Raw genomic sequence first — 18726 nt, 5'->3', positions numbered from 1 at the left:
CTAGAATAGGCAAAGCCTAAATTTTTTTTTTTTGAGACTGGGTCTCACCCTGACACCCAGGGCTGGAGTACAATGGCCCCATCATAGCTCACTGCAGCCTGAAACTCCTGGGCTCAAACGATCCTCGTACCTCAGCCTCCTCAGCAGCTGGGACTACAGGTGTGCACCACCATGCCCAACTTTATTTATTTATTTATTTATTGAGACAGGGTCTTGCTATGTTGCCCAGGCTGGTCTCAAACTCCTGGCCTCAAGGGATCTGCCCGCCTCTGCCTCCCAAAGTGCTGGGATTACAGGTGTGAGTCACCTCACAGGTCTCTAGGCAAATCCTTGGAGACAGAAAGGAGACTGACAATTACCTATAGGACTGGAGAGAATCGGGGAATGGGAAGTGACTGCTAATGGATGCAGGGTTTCCTTTTGGGGAAAGGAAGACACTCTGGAACTAGATAAAGGGGATGGCTGCACAACATTGCGAATGCATTAAATGCCACTTAATTGTATGCTTTTAAAATGGCTGGAGGGCAGGTGTGGTGGCTCCCGTGCCTGTAATCCCAGCACTTTGGGAGGCGGAGGTGGGCGGATCACCTGAGGTCAGGAGTTCGAGACCAGCTTGGCCAACATGGTGAAACCCTGTCTCTATTAAAGATACAAAAAAAAAAAAAAAAAAAAGCCAGGCGTGGTGGCAGGTGCCTGTAATCCCAGCTAGTCAGGAGGCTGAGGCAGGAGAATTGCTTGAACCCAGGAGGTGGAGGTTGTGGTGAGCTGAGATCACGCCACCGCATTCCAGCCTGGGAGATAGAGCAAAACTTAAGTCTCAAAAAACAAAACAACAAAACAAAAAAATGTACTAGGTATTTGCCATGGGCCCAGCCCTGTGCAGGTGTTAGGGACAGAGTGGTGGCCAGGGCAGCCCCAGTCCCTGCCTTCACAGCTTCCTGAGTCCTGCCCATTCCATCTCTTAAGCCTCTCTTCAGTCTCCACTCCCTCCTTTCACTCCCTTCCCATAGCCCCTACCCCAAGTGGAACCCTTACCCACTTCCCTGCCCTGGCCTCCTCCCTGGTCCCCAGCCTCTAGTCTTAGCACCTCCAGTGCACCTTTCAGGACCTTGAAAAAGCACAGACCTGCTCTTCTCCATCTCTTAAGCCTTCCATGGCTCCCTAGTGACTTTGGGACAAAGCTGAGGCCTGTCACCACAGTCTTCATGCTCTGGCAGCTGCATACCTCACTAGCGCTGTCCCGTAGCCTCCTCCTTACCCCGGGACCCTCCAGGTTTCATCATCTGCTGGTGCTTCTACGTAGACACCTCTTCTCCATGCTCCAGTCAGGACTTCAGGACTCACACTTCAGGACTCAGCCCCATGCCCCCTCCTCCAGGAAGCCCTCCCTGACCCCTAGGCTCCCACAGCCCCTGGGTTCCCACACCTCAACCCTGCCTGCTCTGGGTCATCCCTGTCTGGGGACAGATCTGTGTCCCTCACTGGACTGCAAACCCCAGGAGGACAGGGCTGGGGCTGTCTCAGTCACCACTGTGTCCCCAGCTCCCAGCACAGGGCAGACACTCAGGGAATGGGTGCTAAACAGGAAATGAAGGAAGGAAAGAGGCAAGACAGTTCATTCCTTGGGTGGAGAGGAGGAGGGTGAGTCAAGCTGGAAGAGGTCACTAGGGAGCAGGCCATACAAGGCTTTAAATTCCTTGATAAGGGACAGACTTTCTTCCAAGAGCCCTGCAGAGCCACAGATGAGTGCTTTTTAAAACGATGAAATAGTTCAAACATTCAGAAAATTACAGAAGACAAGCTTAATAAACACCTCTGGGTCTACAATCCTAGCCACAGCTCACACGATCATTTGTTCTCTTGGTTCAGGTTTTTGTTGTTGCTTTTGTCTTTAGAGACAGGGTCTCACTCTGTTGCCCAGGCTGGAGTGCCACGGCGTGATCATGGCTCACTGCAGCCTCGAACTCCTGGGCTCAAGCGATCCTCCCACCTCAGCCTCCCAAGCAGCGGGGACACCCTGCTAATTTTATTTTTTAATTTTTTGTTATAGATGAGGTCTTGCTATATTGTGCATGCTGGTCTGGAACTCCTGCTCCTGGTCTCAAACAATCCTCCTTCCTTGGCCTCCCAACGTGCTGAAATTATAGGTGTGAGCCACTGCAAACTGGCCTGATTTTTGTTTTAAAGAATAAGCCAGGTGCGGTGGCTCACGCCTGTAATCCTAGTACTTTGGGAGGCCGAGGCGGGTGGATCACCTGAGGTTAGGAGTTCGAGGCAAGCCTGGTCAACATGATGAAACCCTGTCTCTACTAAAAACACAAAAATTAGCTGGGTGTGGTGGCAGGTGCCTGTAGTCCCAGTTACTTGGGAGGCTGAGGCAGGAGAATTGCTTGAACCTGGGAGGCAGAGGCTGCAATGAGCCCAAACTATGCCACTGCACTCCAGCCTGGGCAACAGAGCGAAACTCCATCTCAAGGAAAAAAAAAAAAAAAGAATGAATTACAAATGCGTGCAGCCTCCTCCTGCCACCTCTCCTGGTCCCACTCGCTCTAGTCTTCTCTTAAGGAATCCAGCATCCAGAATGAATGTACTGTCTATCCATCCAAGTAGATTTTTATCCCATGCTCCATAGACTTGTATCCAGAAATAATATACTGTTTTACACAGTTTCAGACTCTCTATAAATGGTATCATACTATTTGTGTCTTGCAACTTGCTTTAAAATTTATTTTTTTGCCCACATTATGAACTTGTGAGATTTATCCATGTCTAGCTATACAGCTCCAGTTCACTTAAGTGCTACGTAATATTCCACTGTATGAATTGCATAAAGGGTCAGATGTTCACTCGTTCTCCTATTGCTGGACCTGTAGTTTGTTTGTCACCAGGACAGGGTTCTGAGCAGGTCGGGACACGGTCAGGATTATGCAGATGTGTGGGGGTGGACAGGAGGCCTGGAAAGAGGGTGGTGTGCAAAAGGCCTGGGTTGCCTAGGCTGTGGGTAAGAGCACCCCTTTCCATGATGGAGAGGCCCCTTCTTTCTTCCCCCATTTCAACCTCTGAGCTGCTGCTTCTCAACCCTCTGGTTCCTAGAAATGCTCTCGGACCTCCTTCCAGTCTCCATGGGCCCCCACCCCCCAGGAGGCAGTCACCATGACAACCCCTTGCCTGGAGCCCCCATGGCTGTGTGCAATAGATACCCCCATGCACACACATTATTTGCACACTCATTTCTCTTTTATTTTATTCTTTTTTTTGAGATGGAGTCTCACTCTGTCACCCAGGCTGGAGTGCAATGGGGCGATTTCAGCTCACTGCAACCTCCACCTCTTGGGTTCAAGCGATTTCTCCTGCCTCAGGCTCCCAAGTAGCTGGGATTACAGGTGCCCACCACCACGCCTAGCTAATTTTTGTATTTTTAGTAGAGACAAGGTTTCACCATATTAGCCAGGCTGGTCTCAGACTCCTGACCTTGTGATCCACCCACTTCAGCCTCCCGAAGTGCTGGGATTACAGGCGTGAGCCACTGCACTCTCTCCTTCTCTTTTATATTTTAGACAGTCTCACGCTGTCGCCCAGGTTGGAGGGCAGTGGCGTGGTCTCGGCTCACTGCAACCTCTGCTTCCCAGGCTCAAGCAATCCTCCCACCTCAACCTCCCGAGTAGCTGGGACTACAAGTGTGAGTCACCACACCTGGCTAATTTTTGTACTTTTAGTAGAGATGAGGTTTCGTCCTGTTGCCTAGGCCGGTCTCCAACTCCTGAGTTCAAGCGATCCACCTGCCTCAGCCTCCCAAAGTGCTGGGATTACAGTCATGAGCCACCACAGCCATCCTTGATTTCTCTTTCATCCTCTGAACTGGCATCCGCGTGCCTCATCCCAAAATGGCTCCATCATCCCCCCTCCACCCCATAGCTGTCTCCATCTTCCTCTCAAAATTTCAGGCTTGAATTTCCCTCCAATTGAAGTCAACCTTGCCCAGACGACGTCTGACTTTCCCCCACCTGGCTTCAATATCGCCTCCAATCTGGATCCAGCATCCCCAAACCTGGCTGCAACCTTTTCCCAAAACTGGCTCCGACGTCTTTCCCCTTCCTGGCTCCAACACCCGCCTCTGCAAACTGGTGCTGACATCCTGCCCCCTCCAACCCTCTGTCTGCCTCCCAGTGCCCAGCCCCTGACTCACTTCCGAGGCATCCCTCAAGCCCCCAGCCTCTCAGGCCCGCAGGATGTCTTGGCCACCAGAGCTTCCCTCTTTGAGCCCCTCCTCCTCTTCCTCACTGCCAGCCTTTTCCCTGGAGTTCCTAACCTTCTGCAGCGGCCCTGACCTCGGTTTGCAGAATCCATCACCTCTAACGCTCAGCGTCTACATTAGAGAACAGTCTTTCTGCATGGCGTGTCCCCAAGCCCAACCCCAACCAGTGCAACCCCAAACCAGTCCTTGACCCCAAACACAATCCTGTCATCAGCCCAGCCCATTGCAAGCTCATCCTCATCTCCAATCCCAACCTGATCTCGGTCTCTCCTGCTTGATGTCAATCCCCACCTGGTCCCTGTCTCCCATCTCCGAGACCCCATCTCTTGGGACAGAACAAACACGCGATCCTTCCTGGCCTCAGTGTTCCCACCCAGACTCGCAGGACGTTCGACCCAATGTCGTCTCATCTCTCTTCTCCCTTGGTGACCAAGGTTTCCAGCGCTCCCTTGCACCCTCTCTGGACCCTTCGAGTCCTCAAATTCTCCCCTGCACCCTCCTGTTATTCTCATCTCCTTTCTGCCTTCTCGCCAGCACCCCCCTGGGGTCAGGCCCCAGATTCTCTCTTTCCCCCGGCCCCTGCTGGGTTCAAGGCACAGGTTCTCATCAGCTCTGGTCCAGTGCAACTCCGGGCAACTCTTTTCCCAGAAGGGCTCCCAGTGGGAGGTGGGACCCCTTCCCCCTGTCCCCAGCACACTCACCTCTGTCCTCCTGCCCGTCCTGTTCCCGCTGCTGTCCTGTCCCCAGGCTACTTCAGCCAGGACTGCTGAGAGCTTGGATCTGAGTTGGGGGGGTGCTCGGAGGAGGACAATTTCCTGTCAGGAAACCCCTCCCTCTCTGGGCCAGGGGCGGGAAGGACTCATTATCTGTCTGCCCTTTTAGGCCAGGCTGCGGTTGGGCTGGGAAGGCCGAGGCCCACAGCCGGGCCCCCACCCTCACCCCCGCTCCAGGCCGGAATCCGCCCACGCCTGCATGCTCTTCACGCCTCCCAAGGTGACAACACCATCCTGGGCGCCCCAGGGAGACACCCCAAGCTGGACGCCAGCCCAGAGCTGTTCTCCAGCATGGGCAAGCCCCGAGGACTTGGAATGAGAACTTGGGGGCAGGCAAGCATCTCTCCACAGTTCCCTGCCACAGGCTGAAGACCAGGAGGGAAGTTTTGCTGGGCCCAGGGGCTGGGGAGGGGGACCTATGGAGGAGGGCACTGGGCATGGCTTTGGAACTGTGGTTCTCTTTGTCTAGAAGCTCTTGCACCCAGGTCTGTACATGGGGCCCTCCTTTGCATCAACCCAGTTCCAGCCCCATGGTCTCTTCCTCTGTTCTCCACGGTCCCGTCTCACAGAGGCGTCACTCTGCTTTGTCCATTTATTTTGCTTTTTTTTTTTTTTTTCCCCCTGAGACAGAGTCTCGCTCTGTCGCCCAGGCTAGAGTGCAGTGGCGTAATGATAGCTTACTGCAGCCTGGATCTCTCAGACTCAGACAATCCTCCCACCTCAGCCTCCTGAGTAGCTGGGACTACAGGCATGCGCCACCATGCCCAGCTAATTTTTGTATTTTTTGTAGAGACAGGGTTCTCCAGGGTTCTCCAGGCTGGTCTCAAACTCCTGGCCTCAAGCCATCTTCCTGCCTCGGCTTCCCAAAGTGCTGGGATTAGAGGCGTGAGCCACCGTGCCCAGTCTGTCGATTTCTTTATTGCACCTTCTACAATCTGAAATTATCAGATGCAGCTGGATTCCTTGCAGATAAACTCAGCAAAGCTCACTTTGTTGATCCTGTTCATCTTTATAAGCCTAGCTGCGTGCCTGGCCCTCAGCAGTCAAGATTTAAATGAAATTTAAATGAATGCATCGGTGGGGACAGACTGAAGCTGAGGGTTGGAGGTGGGTTTGGAGATGGACTTCCGGCTAGAGTTGGAGATGCCAAGTGAAGTGAGGGCTGGGGCTGGAGCTAGTGCTGGGTGGAGCTGGGTATGAGAGTCAGGGTTACTTTAAAAGACTAGGGCCATGTGTGGTGGGTCATGCCTGTAATCCCAGCACTTTGGGAGGCCAAGGCAGGGGGATTGCTTGAGCCCAGGAGATCAAGACCAGCCTGGTAACATAGCAAGATCCCATCTCTACAAAAATTTTTTTTTTTTTTTTTTTTTTTTTTTTTGAGATGGAGTCTCGCTCTGTCGCCCAGGCTGGAGTGCAGTGGCCAGATCTCGGCTCACTGCAAGCTCCGCCTCCCAGGTTCACGCCATTCTCCTACCTCAGCCTCCCGAGTAGCTGGGACTACAGGCGCCCGCCACTGCGCCCGGCTAATTTTTTTCTATTTTTTAGTAGAGACGGGGTTTCACCATGGTCTCGATCTCCTGACCTTGTGATCCGCCCGCCTCGGCCTCCCAAAGTGCTGGGATTACAGGCGTGAGCCACCGCGCCCGGCCAAAAATTTTTTTTTTTTTAATTAGCCAGGCGTGGTGGCACGCTGTAGTCCTAGCTACTAAGGGAGCTGAAGTGGGAGGATCATTTGATCCCGGGAGGTGGAGGCTGCAGTGAGCCATGATCTCACCACTGTGCTCTAGCCTGGGTGACAGAGAGAGACTGTCTCAAAAATTAAAAAAAAAACAAAACTTTTTTTTTTTTTTTCAATAAATAAAACTAGGCTGGTTGCAGTGGCTCATGCCTATAATCCCAGCACTTTGGGAGGCCAAGGCGGCTGGATCACTTGAGGTCAGAAGTTTGAGACCAGCCTGGTCAACCTGATGAAACCCCACCTCTACTAAAAATCCCAGCACTTTGGGAGGCCGAGGCAGGCGGATCATGAGGTCAGGAGATCGAGACCATCCTGGCTAACACGCACCACTGCACCCCAGTCTGGGCAACTGAACGAGACTCCATCTCAAAAAAAAAAATTTGTTTATTTTATTGAAATACAATTCACATACCTAAGATTCGCCCTTTTCAAACAGAGTCCGGTAGGTTTTAGTATATTCACAAGGCTGCAGGAAGCATCACCACTATCTAATTCCAGAACATTCTCATCACCCCAAAAAGAAACCTGGTAGCCATCAGCGGTCACTTCTCATTCCCCCTCTGGCAACCCCTGGCAACCATTAATCTACTTTCTGTCTATGGATTTGCCAACTCTGAATATTTCATATGAATGGAAGCATACAATAAGTGATCTTTTGCGTCTGACTTCTTTCACTAAACATGCTGTTTTCAAGGTTCATCCACTTTGCAGCCTCCCTCTCTGTAAGCCTCAGTCCCTGAGCATCTGGGAAATCGGGTGGGGACGCTGTTGGGAAAGGGAGGGCAGGGGTGGACCCTGGTGTGTGTGGGGCGCGTGTAGGGAGGTGATCGGCTGCCCCCGTGTGGTACATGGTAGAACTGCAGCTCTCAGCTCCAATGCAGGGAAGGGGTTGGCGGCGCTCAGCCCCTCTAGCCCACCCCCAAGACCCCCACTTTCACCCTGCAGCGTCCCTGGGATCACAGTACTTCTAGAACACTACCCTGGAACTCCTCCCTTTCTGCCACTGTCCCTGAGACTCCTCGGGCCATATTTGCCAAATAGTAATAATAATGTTCCCACATACGAATTTTGAATCTGGCCCCCTGTGAAGCACTTTACTCACAGATTCTCATTGATTTGTTAGTAGTAACAAATTAAAATAACAAATAAATATAAACAAATTTCCAAATAATAATAGCAGCAACCTCAGGCTGCTACTATTTTTATTTGGAGACAGGAAACCACAGTGGTTGAGAGAGGGTCCAAGTTTGGGAACTTGGGAGCACTTGGATTCAAATCGTAGCCCTGCCACTAATTTGCTGTGTGACCTTCAACGTGCGACATTTCTCCCTTCCTTGGGTCTCTGCTTCCTCATCTGTAAATGGGATTGATAAAGATGCTCCCTACCTCCTGGGGTGGCAGAAAGGAGAAAGTGCTCAGAGCCTGGCACAAGCGCAGCTGCCATGAGTCTGTGTTGTTCATTGTATGAAGCAGTGCTGTGCTGCTGACTGTTTCACAACCAGCTTTTGGCGGAGTGCAGGGTAATCTCAGCACTCAGACGGAAGCGGGAGGATTGCTTGAGCCTGAGAGTTGGGGATCAGCCTGGGCAATATGGCTACAAAAAGTTAGCCGGGCGTGATGATGATGCACACCTGTAGTCCCAGCGACTCGGTGGGGCTGAGCTGGGAGGATTGCTTGAGCCCCGGATGTCCAGGCTGCAGTGAGCCATAATCGCACCACTGCACTCTAGCCTGGGTGATGCAGTGAGACCCTGTCTCAAAAACAAAACATAGCAAAGCAAAACAAAACACCCCCAGCTCTCTGCAGGTGGGGGTGGGGAGCCTTAATTTGTAGCATTTGCCAATTTCCATGGTGTAAATACTCCCACCATGGCTAATTTCAAGCTACCAAGGTGACATCACAAGGCATTTTTGCCCCCCATTATATAGTACTTTTACTGTGCAGCTACAATAGACGTAAGTAATCTCAAGATCACAGATAATGGCAAATGTAGTAAGATAATTAGGACCTGATGAGTATGTATTACCTGGACTTTTAATATAATTTAATTGTATGTTTGCATAATTTAATTTTTAATAATGGCTGTGTTTAACAACCAGTTCCAAAATTCCTGAGACATAACAATCAGCTTGCTCCAGCCAGATCCAGCACACTGCTGTTTTAGAAGGGGAAACTGAGGGTCAGGAAAGTGGCCCTCAGATAGACGAAGGCAGGGCACAGACCCCTTCCCAAAACCGTGTGACTCCCAGGCCAAGACTATGTAATGCCCGTCTTTCTTGTGGATGGTCCCCACAGCGCTGTGTGGCTTCCGAGAGGCCTTTGTCCTCTCTGGTCTCAGTCTGCCCGCATGGGGAGTGGCCGTGCCCTGCAGGCGAATACCTGCACAGGGTTCCTTCGCACCTGCCAGTGAGCAACACACGGATTCTTCCTCTCACTTTACAAACTGGGAAAGTGATGCCCAGAAAGGGCAAGTACTTGCCCTGGGTCATACAGGTGGACAGAGATGGTCCCCAGCTGGGGTGCAGAGGAGAGGATACTGCAGCCCCAACCTGGGGGTCTGGAGCTTTGTGGGTTGGTGGAGGCGGCCTGACTAGGGAGGTCGCTGAGCCCTCAGCATTGGCCAAGCCCTGCACACCATCCCCTTGACCCACCCCACCCTTAGGCCTCCGAGGGAAGAGCTTCCCCCGCCCCCCGCCAACTGGGGAAAGAATGGACCGGGGCGGGGGGGAGGGACAATGTGGGCAGCGCCTCTGGGGGCTTCTCTGGCTCAGTCCCTTTATCGCCATCTCTTCACAGATCTCTGCGTCTTTGTATCTCTTTGTCTCTCCCTGTGTGTGTGTGGGGGGGTCTCTCTTAGTCTTTGTCCCTCTGCGTCTCTGGGTCTCTCTGTCTCCGTGTCCCTGTGTCTCTCCCTCTCTGTCCTCTGGCTCTCCGTTCATCTCCTTGCGCCTCTCTCTCCACCCTTTTGTAACTCGTCTCTCTCTCTTTGTGTCTCTTTATCTCTACGCCTCTCGATCTCTCTCTCTGCGTCTCTGGCGCTCTGCCCCGGTCTCTCTCTCCCCTTCTCTCCTCTCCAGTGCGCCTCTTCTTCGGGGCGAGAACACGCTCCCCGCCGGCGCGCCCAGACCCGCCTCCGCCCCCAGACCCGCCTCCGCCCCCGGCGCCCCGAACCAGCCCGGGCCTGCGCCTTTAAGGGCCGGCGGCGGGGGGCGGGGTCCCGGTGCCCCGCCCTGCCCGCCCCTCCCCCTGACGTCCCTTCCTCCCTCCCCAGCCCCTCCACCGCCACCCTCCGCCGCCGCCTGGGCCGGCTCCGCGCCCCCTCCGCGGCCCCCGCCCGCCCGCCTGCCCGCCGCCCCCATGGCGCCCGGGGTCCCCGCTGCACGGGGCCACTAGGACCCTCGGGGTCCCTTCCCCTCCCCCGCCCTGTCCTCTCTCCCGCGGCGCGGACCCGGGCGTTCTCGGCGCCCAGCTTTTGAGCTCGCGTCCCCAGGCCGGCAGGGGGGGGAGGGGAAGAGAGGGGACCCTGGGACCCCCGCCCCCCCCCACCCGGCCGCCCCTGCCCCCCGGGACCCGGAGAAGATGTCTTCGCGGACCGTGCTGGCCCCGGGCAACGATCGGAACTCGGACACGGTGAGTGGGGCCCGGCCCCTTGGGGAGCCCTGGCTGGGTCCAGCCGCCAAACCCTTCGCCCCGCTGTGCCCCTCGCCCCGCGAGCCCCTACCCTCGTTTCCTGGGCTCGACCCAGCTCGTCACCTCTCGACCCCTCCCGGACTTCCAGGCCTCTCGGCCCTCCCCACCTTTTCCAGCCCAGCCCGACCCCTGGGGGCGCCCCTCTCTCGGGACCCCTCTCTTGTCCCCGAGCAGACCGCTTCCGCTCGGATCTGTTCCCTCCAGGAAGCCCCCTCCCCTGCTTCCAGGAGCCCCTCCCTTCCCTCGCGCGTGCTAAGCCCTTTCCCCTCCAGGCTGTCCGCGTCCGACACCTCGCCCCCTCCCGGATTTGCAGGGCCCCTGACCCCCCAAGGCCCGGCCCTGGCTCTCCCAGCAGGGCCTGGCCCAGTCCTGCCTCTGGCTCCGGCCTTCCCTATCTGGGGCTGGGTGCCGGCTCTCCAGGAGCCCCCCTCCTCTCATTCCCAGTCCTCTGCCCCTCCAGGACGCACCCGGGGCGCCTGTGGGCAGCCCCTGGCAGGAAGCTGGTTTCCACCTCTCCTGGGCCCCGGCCCTTTTCTGCCGCCTTCAAGGTCTCTCCTGTCCCAGGCCTGGTCCCCATCTTCCAAGCAGCCCTGTCCCTAGATCCCAGCACTCCGGGGCCCCCAGAAGCCACCTGGACCCTTTCTGGTCTCTTCCTCTCCCAGGCAGCCTTGGCCTCCAACTTCCAGGCCCCCACCTCACCCAGGCTCGTATTTCTAGGCCCTGGACCAGTCTGACTCCAGGCCTCATCCGCCCTCTATCAACTTCTCAGCTTCAGGCAAGCCCCTTCCCCAACCCCCAACCTCTCGACCCGTGCTAGGCCAAACTCAGGCCCCTTCCCCACAAACCACCGTCCTTTCTCATGCCCCAGGGCCTCCCCCTTTCTTGCTGGGGGTCTGGCTTCCCAAGGAAGCCCCCTCCTCAGCTTCAGAGGCCTTCCTCAGCTACAGGGCCTGGCCCCAGATCCTTCTTCCAGAAAACTCCTGGACCTGAAGCCTCTCATCTTGCCCTGGCTTCAAGCCCCTCATCTTGCCCTGGCTTCAAGCCCTTTTCCCTTGGGGTCAATCTGTTGGAAGCCTTCTCCCCAAATTTCTAGACCCCTTGACCTCCCCCAGGGCTCAGCCTTTATTCGTCTGTGCTGCTCCTCACCCAAGAAACCCCTACCCCATACTTCCAGGTCCCCCAGACACTTCTCTAGTTTCAAGGACTGCTCCTAGAAACCCCCTTCTCTGATTCCTAGGAGCTTCCCAAGACCCAGGGATTCCTAGCCTCTGACTTCCACTGCCCCAATGGCTTTGTCACTTTCCACCATTCCCAGGCGCTCCCTGCCTCTACACTGTTTCCCAGAGAGTCCCAGGGAGGCCCCTCCCCATCTCCTGTGTCTCTGATCACTCCCAAAGACCTGCCCACCACCCAATCCTAGACGGCTCCCCAGCTGGGATCTTTGTGTCTTTCTCCAAATCTTTCTGGCAGGTCCCTGTTCCCCTTACTCCTGTTTCCCTCACCTCTGACAGACCGCCCCCCTGCCGCCCCCCGTGCACACACACCATCAGAGATTTGTATCTGTCCCTTCCTCATCTTGCAGATCCCTCCCTCACAGAGACCACCCCCATCATCACTATGGGCCAGAACTCCAATTTGGAGTCTAATGAAATGCCCACCACCACTGTTCCTTGGTCACTACAATCTACAGTGAGGTGCCGGGGGCTCCACAGTCCTGGGTTCCAATGCTGGCATGGCCAGCTGGTTTGCCTTGTGTCCTCAGAAAACCAGTTCTCCCTTTCTGAGCCTCAGTTTCCTGCCCTGGAAAATAGGGGTGACCGCTTGAGTGCCTCCTTGGCTTACTTGATTCAGGCGAAGCCTGGCACCTAGGAAGCACTCCACAAATGCCAGCTGCTATTGTGGCTGTGGGTATGAGTCAGACGGCCCGTGGATTCTCAGCTCAGGGCTGTTATTAGTTGTTGAGTGAGGCTGCAGATTCACTCCCAGCTTGCAGCCTCAGTTTCCTTATCTCTAAATCGGGTTGCTGATGGCCCTCCGCTGTTAGGGATGTTTGCAGGAGCCAATGACGTGATGTGACTAAGGTGCACAGGGCCTGGCATGTGTCGTGGCTGTTGTGGTTATTAGTACTAGTTTAATTGTTCAGATAAACTTGGGTTCATATCCTGTTTGTGGCCCTCCCTAGCTGTGTGACCTCGGGCAAGTAACCTCACCTCTCTGAGCCTTGGTTTCCTTGTCTGTTAAGTGGAACGCCTGATGACGACTTGCTGTTCCCTGGGTTGTTAAGATGTGTGCATGGTGCGGATTTGAGGATGGCTAATCCCCTTTTCTCTCCTCCAACTCTTGTCACTAAGACCTGCCTGTCAGTCCTGATGGGGAGTCACCTGCCTGCCTCTGGAATGGGAGGTTGCAGCCCCCTCTCCTGTTACCTGGTTACCATGGCTACAGCCACATAGGGTCATGCTCCCCCCACCCCAAGTTCCAGGGCCCCCCATCAGGGGGCCAACCTCCCCAGGTTCCCTAGCAACAGGCCCGGGTGTTGGGGCGCCAGCCGGGCGAGAGGGAGCCAGGCCAGCTGGTGGTGCAGGCCAATTTTAGCTCCCACCCCCGGCCCTCAGGGGCTTTGTCACCCACTGCCCCAGCTGCCCCTTGCAGGGGTCCCTCAGCCATGCTGCCTTCAACGTGGTGCCATCCCACCTCCAGCTGGCTGCTGTGGTGCCACCTGACGGGGGTTCTTCTCCAGGTCCTTATCTCGGTGGGGATCAGAGGCCTTATCTCCAGGATCTCCACCTGCCTCCCTGGACTCTGCTGGGAGGAAGCCTGGGGCAGTGGGGAAGCCTGGCCCAGCACTCAGGAGGAATCAGCAGGCTGGGGTTCGCATCCCAGCACTCTGCTCCATCTGCCCTGTGACCTTGGGGGAGGGACTCCCCCTGCCTGAGCCTGGGGGTCCCTATCTGGAGACTGCAGATCATAATTGGACCCACATTGGAGGCCAGGGTGAGGGCACGGCAGGCAGTGGCAGACGCATGGTTAGAGCCCCGGCCGTGGTGGTTGGAACTGCCCAGCCGTGGGGAGATTGTCTTTCTGCCCCTGTGAATGGACTGTGTGACCTTCACATAGCATCTTCCCTCTCCAAGGCTCAGTTTCTCTGCTGGAACATGGAGTCACTCACTGGGCTACTGCAGGAATCAAGTGTAGGCGAGTTGCCTGTTTACACAGGACTTGGTCCATAGCGTGAGCTGCTTTGTAGAAATGGTTCATGACCCAGCGTGGTAGCTCACACCTATAATCCCAGCACTTTGGGAGACCCAGGCAGGAGGATGGCTTGAGCCTGGGAGCTGAAGACTAGCCCGGGCAACATAGCAAGACTCCATCTCTACAAAAAAATTTAAAAGTTTGCTGTATGTCGTGGGGCACTCCTGTGGTCTCAGTTACTCGGGAGCCTGAGGTGGGAGGATCTGCTTGAACCCAGGCAGTTGAGGCTGCAGTGAGCCTTGATTGCATCACTGCACTTCAGCCTGGGCAACGGAGCAAGACCCTGTCTCAAAAAAAAAAAAAGGTTCAGGTGTGAGAGGCGGTGTGGTGTTGTAACAGAAGAGCATCAAGACTGGTGGAAACTACTGGGCATGGTGGCTTACCCCTGTAACCCCAGCACTTTGGGAGGCTGAGGCAGACGGATCACTTGAGGTCAGGAGTTCAAGACCAGCCTGGCCAACATGGTGAAACCCCGTCTTTACTAAAAATACAAAAATTAGCCGGGCATGGTGGCGGGCACCTGTAATCCCAACTACTCAGGAGGCTGAGGCAGGAGAATTGCTTGAACCTGGGAGGTGGAGGTTGCAGTGAGTTGAGATCATGCCACTGCACTCCAGCCTGGGCAACAAGAGTGAAGCCCCATCAAAAAAAAAAAAAAAAGACTAGCGGAAACTCTTTGGGTTCAGATCTTGGGTCCGGGCCTCAGTTTCCCCACCTGTAAAGTGGAGATGATAGTGTGGTAATGGCCTCATATTGCATCAATGACCAGCATTAATTAAATGTTAGTTGTTGCTATCAAGTGGCCCGGCAGTGCCTTTCTCAGAGACTTGGGACACCAGCCCATCAGCTTCCTGGACTTTCTTCCTCCCCTCCTGTTGTCCTCCTGCTTCCCACTCCCAGCTGGAAGGGCACAGGCAGAACTGCCTTGGCAGGGGGCCTCAGGCACCCTGAGTCCCAGCCCTGAAAGGGAGACACAGTCCCTGGGGCTTCCAATCAGGCCAGGGCAGCTTGGAGCAGGCAGGTGACCTGTGGGGGAGAGAGGCGGGGAGGGCCAGGACAGAAGGAACAGAACATCAGGAGGAGAGAAGCCATGGTATGGGAGACAGCAAGTCAGGGGCTGCTCATACCCTGGATGTTTCAGGGGGTGGCAGAAGCAACAATGTTTCCCATGGAAGGAGGATAACAGGGATTCAGCCAGGTCTCAGGGCCAGTGAAAGACTTGGTTATACCGCGCGGGGCGGGGGGGTGGTGTTGTCTCACGCCTGTAATCCCAGCACTTTGGGAGGCCGAGGTGGGTGGATCACCTGAGGTCAGGAGTTCAAGACCAACCCGGCCAACATGATGAAACTCCGTTCCTACTAAAAATACAAACTTAGCCAGGCATGGTGGCACATGCCTGTAGTCCCAGCTACTCGGGAAGGTGAGGCAGGAGAATCGCTTGAACCCAGGAGGTGGAGGTTGCAGTGAGCCAAATCCCGCCACTGCACTCCACCCTGGGCAACAAGAGTGAAACTCCGTCCAAAAAAACAAACAAACAAAAAGACTTGGTTACAATGTTTGGAGTCCAATCTGGGGCAACAGTGATTGGGATAAAATGTTAGGAGCATTCCACTGGGAATCAAATGTTGCCATTTGGGTTTGAAGTAGAATTTGGTGGCTGGAGAGGGGACGGTCGATGGGTCAAATAGCATGTCAGGACCAGTGGTGGCGGAGGAGGAGCCTCGAGTCCAGATTGAGGTCAGTGTTGACTGGGGTTGAGGGCAGTCTCATTTAGAGCAAAATATCGTAGAGGCGATCGAGGCTCCAGGACAGGCATATCCTGCTTTTTCGCACTGCCTTATCAAACTTCACAGATACTGTTTTCTACGATTTGAAGGTTTCTGACTACCCTGTGTTGAGCAAGCCTGTAGCCTCCATTTTTCCAATAGCCTGTGCACCATTCATGTCGCTGTCACATTTTGGTAATTCACACAATATTTCAAACTTTTTCATTATTATTATAATAGCTGTTAGGGTGATCTGTGATCAGCGATGTTTTTTCTTTTTTTTCTTTTTTTTTTGAGACGGAGTCTTGCTGTGTCGCCCAGGCTGGAGTGCAGTGGCCAGATCTCAGCTCGCTGCAAGCTCCGCCTCCCGGGTTCACGCCATTCTCCTGCCTCAGCCTCCTGAGTAGCTGGGACTACAGGCGCCCGCCACCACGCCCGGCTAGTTTTTTGTATTTTTTTTTAGTAGAGACGGGGTTTCACCGTGTTAGCCAGGATGGTCTCGATCTCCTGACCTCCTGATCCGCCCGTCTTGACCTCCCAAAGTGCTGGGATTACAGGCTTGAGCCACCGCGCCTGGCCTTTTTTTTTTTTTTTTTTTTTTTTTTTAAAGAGACAGGGTCTTGCTCTGTTGCCCAGGCTGGAGTGCAGTGCCGTAATCATAGCTCACTGCAGCCTCGACCTCCGGGGGCTCCAGCAGTCTTCCCATCTCAGTCCCCTGAGTAGCCAGGACTGTAGACACATGCCACCATGTCTAGCTAGTTTTATTTTTTTTTTAGTTTTTCTAGAGATTAGACATATCACTTCATTGCTGAGGCTGGTCTCAAACTCCCTGGCTTCAAGCGATCCTCCCACCTCGTCAATGATTTTTTTTATTGTGATTCACTGAAGGTTCAGATGATTGTTAGCATCTTTTAACAATAAGGTATTATAAAATTAAAGTATGTACATTGTTTTTATAGCTGTAATGCTATTTTTGCACACTCAGTAGTGTACAGTATGGTGTAAACACATTTTTTCTTTCTTTCTTTCTTTTTTTTTTTTTTTTTGAGTTGGCGTCCCACTCTGTCGCCCAGACGAGTGCAGTGGCACGATCTCAGCTCACTGCAACCTCCGCCTCCCTGGTTCAAGTGATTCTCCTGCCTCAGCCTCCTGAGTAGCTGGGATTCCAGGTGTGCATCACGATATCCGGCTAAGTTTTGTATTTTTAGTAGAGACGGGGTTTCCGCATGTTGGCCAGGTTAGTCTCAAACATCCTGACCTCAGGTGATCCACCTGCCTTGGCCTCCCAAAGTGCTGGGATTACAGACATGAGCCACCCCTCCTGGCCCATAATTTTTTTTTTTTTTTTTTTTGAGACAGAGTCTCGCTCTGTTGCCCAGGCTGGAGTGCAGTGGTGCCATCTCGGCTCACTGCAAGCTCCGCCTCCCGGGTTCACGCCATTCTCCTGCCTCAGCCTCCTGAGTACCTGGGACTACAGGTGCAAGCTGCCACGCCTGGCTAGTTTTTTGTATTTTTAGTAGCAACAGGGTTTCGCCATGTTAGCCAGGATGGTCTCAATCTCCTGACCTCATGATCTGTCTGCCTCGGCCTCCCAAAATGCTGGGGTTACAGGCGTGAGCCACCGTGCCTGGACTATTTTTTTTTTTTTTTTTTAGACCAAGTCTCAGTCTGTCACCCAGACTGGAGTGCAGTAGAGAGATCTTGGCTCACTACAACCTCCGCCTCCTAGGTTCAAGCAATTCTCCTGCCTCAGCCTCCTGAGTAGCTGGGATTACAGGTGTCTGCCACCATGCCTGGCTAATTTTTGTATTTTTTTTTAGTAGAGCTGGGGTTTCACCATATTGGCCAAGTTGGTCTTGAACTCCTGACCTTGTGATCCACCCACCTCGGCCTCCCAAAGTGCTGGTATTACAGGCGTGAGCCACCGCTCCCGGCTGTCTGGCCCATAATTTTTATATGCACTGGGAATCCAAAAGATTTCTGTGCATTGCTTTTTTGCAATATATGCTTTATTATGGTGGTCTGGAACCAAACTTGCAATATCTCTGAGGTATGTGTGTAATTAGAAAAGGAGGTTGGGGCTGGATGCGGTGGCTCACATCTGTAATCCGTATGGCTGAGGCAGGTGGATCACCTGAGTCAGGAGTTTGAGACCAGCCTAGTCAACATGGTGAAACCTCATCTCTACTAAAAATACAGAAATTAGCCAGGCATGATAGTGCACGCCTGTAATCCCAGCTACTCGGGAGGCTGAGGCAGGAGAATGGCTTGAACCTGGAGGCGGAGGTTGCAGTGAGCTGAGATTGTGCCACTGCACTCCAGCCTGGGTGACAGAGCAAGACTCCATCCCAAGAAAAAAAAAAAAGATGAAGTTGGTAGTAGTCAGACTGCAGTGAGGGTTGAAGAAGGGGTCTGATGCCTGGGGTCCTGGATGTTGCAGATTTGGGGGACACGGGAGCTTTTGTTCCTGGAGGCATCTTTTTGTAGAGAAAGATGAAGGATGCTTGGCTGTCTGTGACCGGAGTTTGAAAAGGGCCACAAAGGGGTCGGTAGCCAGGCCTCAAGTTAACTGCACCAGCCTACGGGTGCCACGGAAGGTGGGATTGGATAGCTCATGCTGCATCTCCCCCGCCCAGCATGGCACCTTGGGCAGTGGCCGCTCCTCGGACAAAGGCCCGTCCTGGTCCAGCCGCTCACTGGGTGCCCGTTGCCGGAACTCCATCGCCTCCTGTCCTGAGGAGCAGCCCCACGTGGGCAACTACCGCCTGCTGAGGACCATCGGGAAGGGCAACTTTGCCAAAGTCAAGCTGGCTCGGCACATCCTTACTGGTCGGGAGGTGAGTATGGGCACAGGGTGGGGCTCGGGGCAGTTTCCTTCGGGACCAGGTCTTCGGGGTACGTTGATAGAGGTCGGGATCGGCCCTGGGTTTGCTTTACGGCCTCAGTTAAGTTCCCGACTCTCTATGGGGCAGGTCACAATATCCCTGATGTTCCCAGAACCACCCCCGTGGGAGAAGAGAACCAATTTCAGGTATCCCTGAAATTGCTGGGAGATCTCAGATCACAGGCAGTCCAATGTGTGCATTGCTAAGGATGCATGCAGCTTTTGTAGATAAACCTGAGCTATGGCTGCATGCGTTGGCTATACCTGTAATCCCAGCAATTTGAGAGGCCAAGGTAGGAGGATTGCTTGAGCTCTGGAGTTTGAGACCAGACTGGGCAACATAGCAAGACTTTGTCTCTACTAAAAAA

The 18726-nt window shown here is 54.2% G+C and overlaps 2 protein-coding genes across 3 annotated transcripts in view; one reads left to right on the top strand and one right to left on the bottom strand.

Annotated features, from left to right (window-relative positions):
- The window catches only part of EXOC3L2 (exocyst complex component 3 like 2), a 33055-nt gene extending 27958 nt beyond the window's left edge, over positions 1-5097 (bottom strand). Inside the window, exon 1 of the mRNA XM_007997184.3 lies at positions 4957-5097. The gene's annotated coding sequence lies outside the window, so the exon portion shown is untranslated. The remainder of the gene's footprint in view (positions 1-4956) is intronic.
- A 4993-nt stretch (positions 5098-10090) lies between these two features.
- The window catches only part of MARK4 (microtubule affinity regulating kinase 4), a 54730-nt gene continuing 46094 nt past the window's right edge, over positions 10091-18726 (top strand). For both annotated transcript variants that reach the window (XM_037991821.2, XM_037991822.2), the window contains exons 1-2: positions 10091-10396; positions 18111-18311. In XM_037991821.2, the coding sequence (XP_037847749.2) occupies positions 10346-10396; positions 18111-18311 (252 nt within the window). In that variant the 5' untranslated portion in view covers positions 10091-10345. The remainder of the gene's footprint in view (positions 10397-18110; positions 18312-18726) is intronic.

This window comes from Chlorocebus sabaeus, chromosome 6 (genome assembly GCF_047675955.1).
Source record: "Chlorocebus sabaeus isolate Y175 chromosome 6, mChlSab1.0.hap1, whole genome shotgun sequence".
NCBI classification, from domain to species: Eukaryota; Metazoa; Chordata; class Mammalia; order Primates; family Cercopithecidae; genus Chlorocebus; species Chlorocebus sabaeus.
Note: the sequence above shows the minus strand (reverse complement) of the source record. Positions and strands in the feature narration are given on the sequence as shown.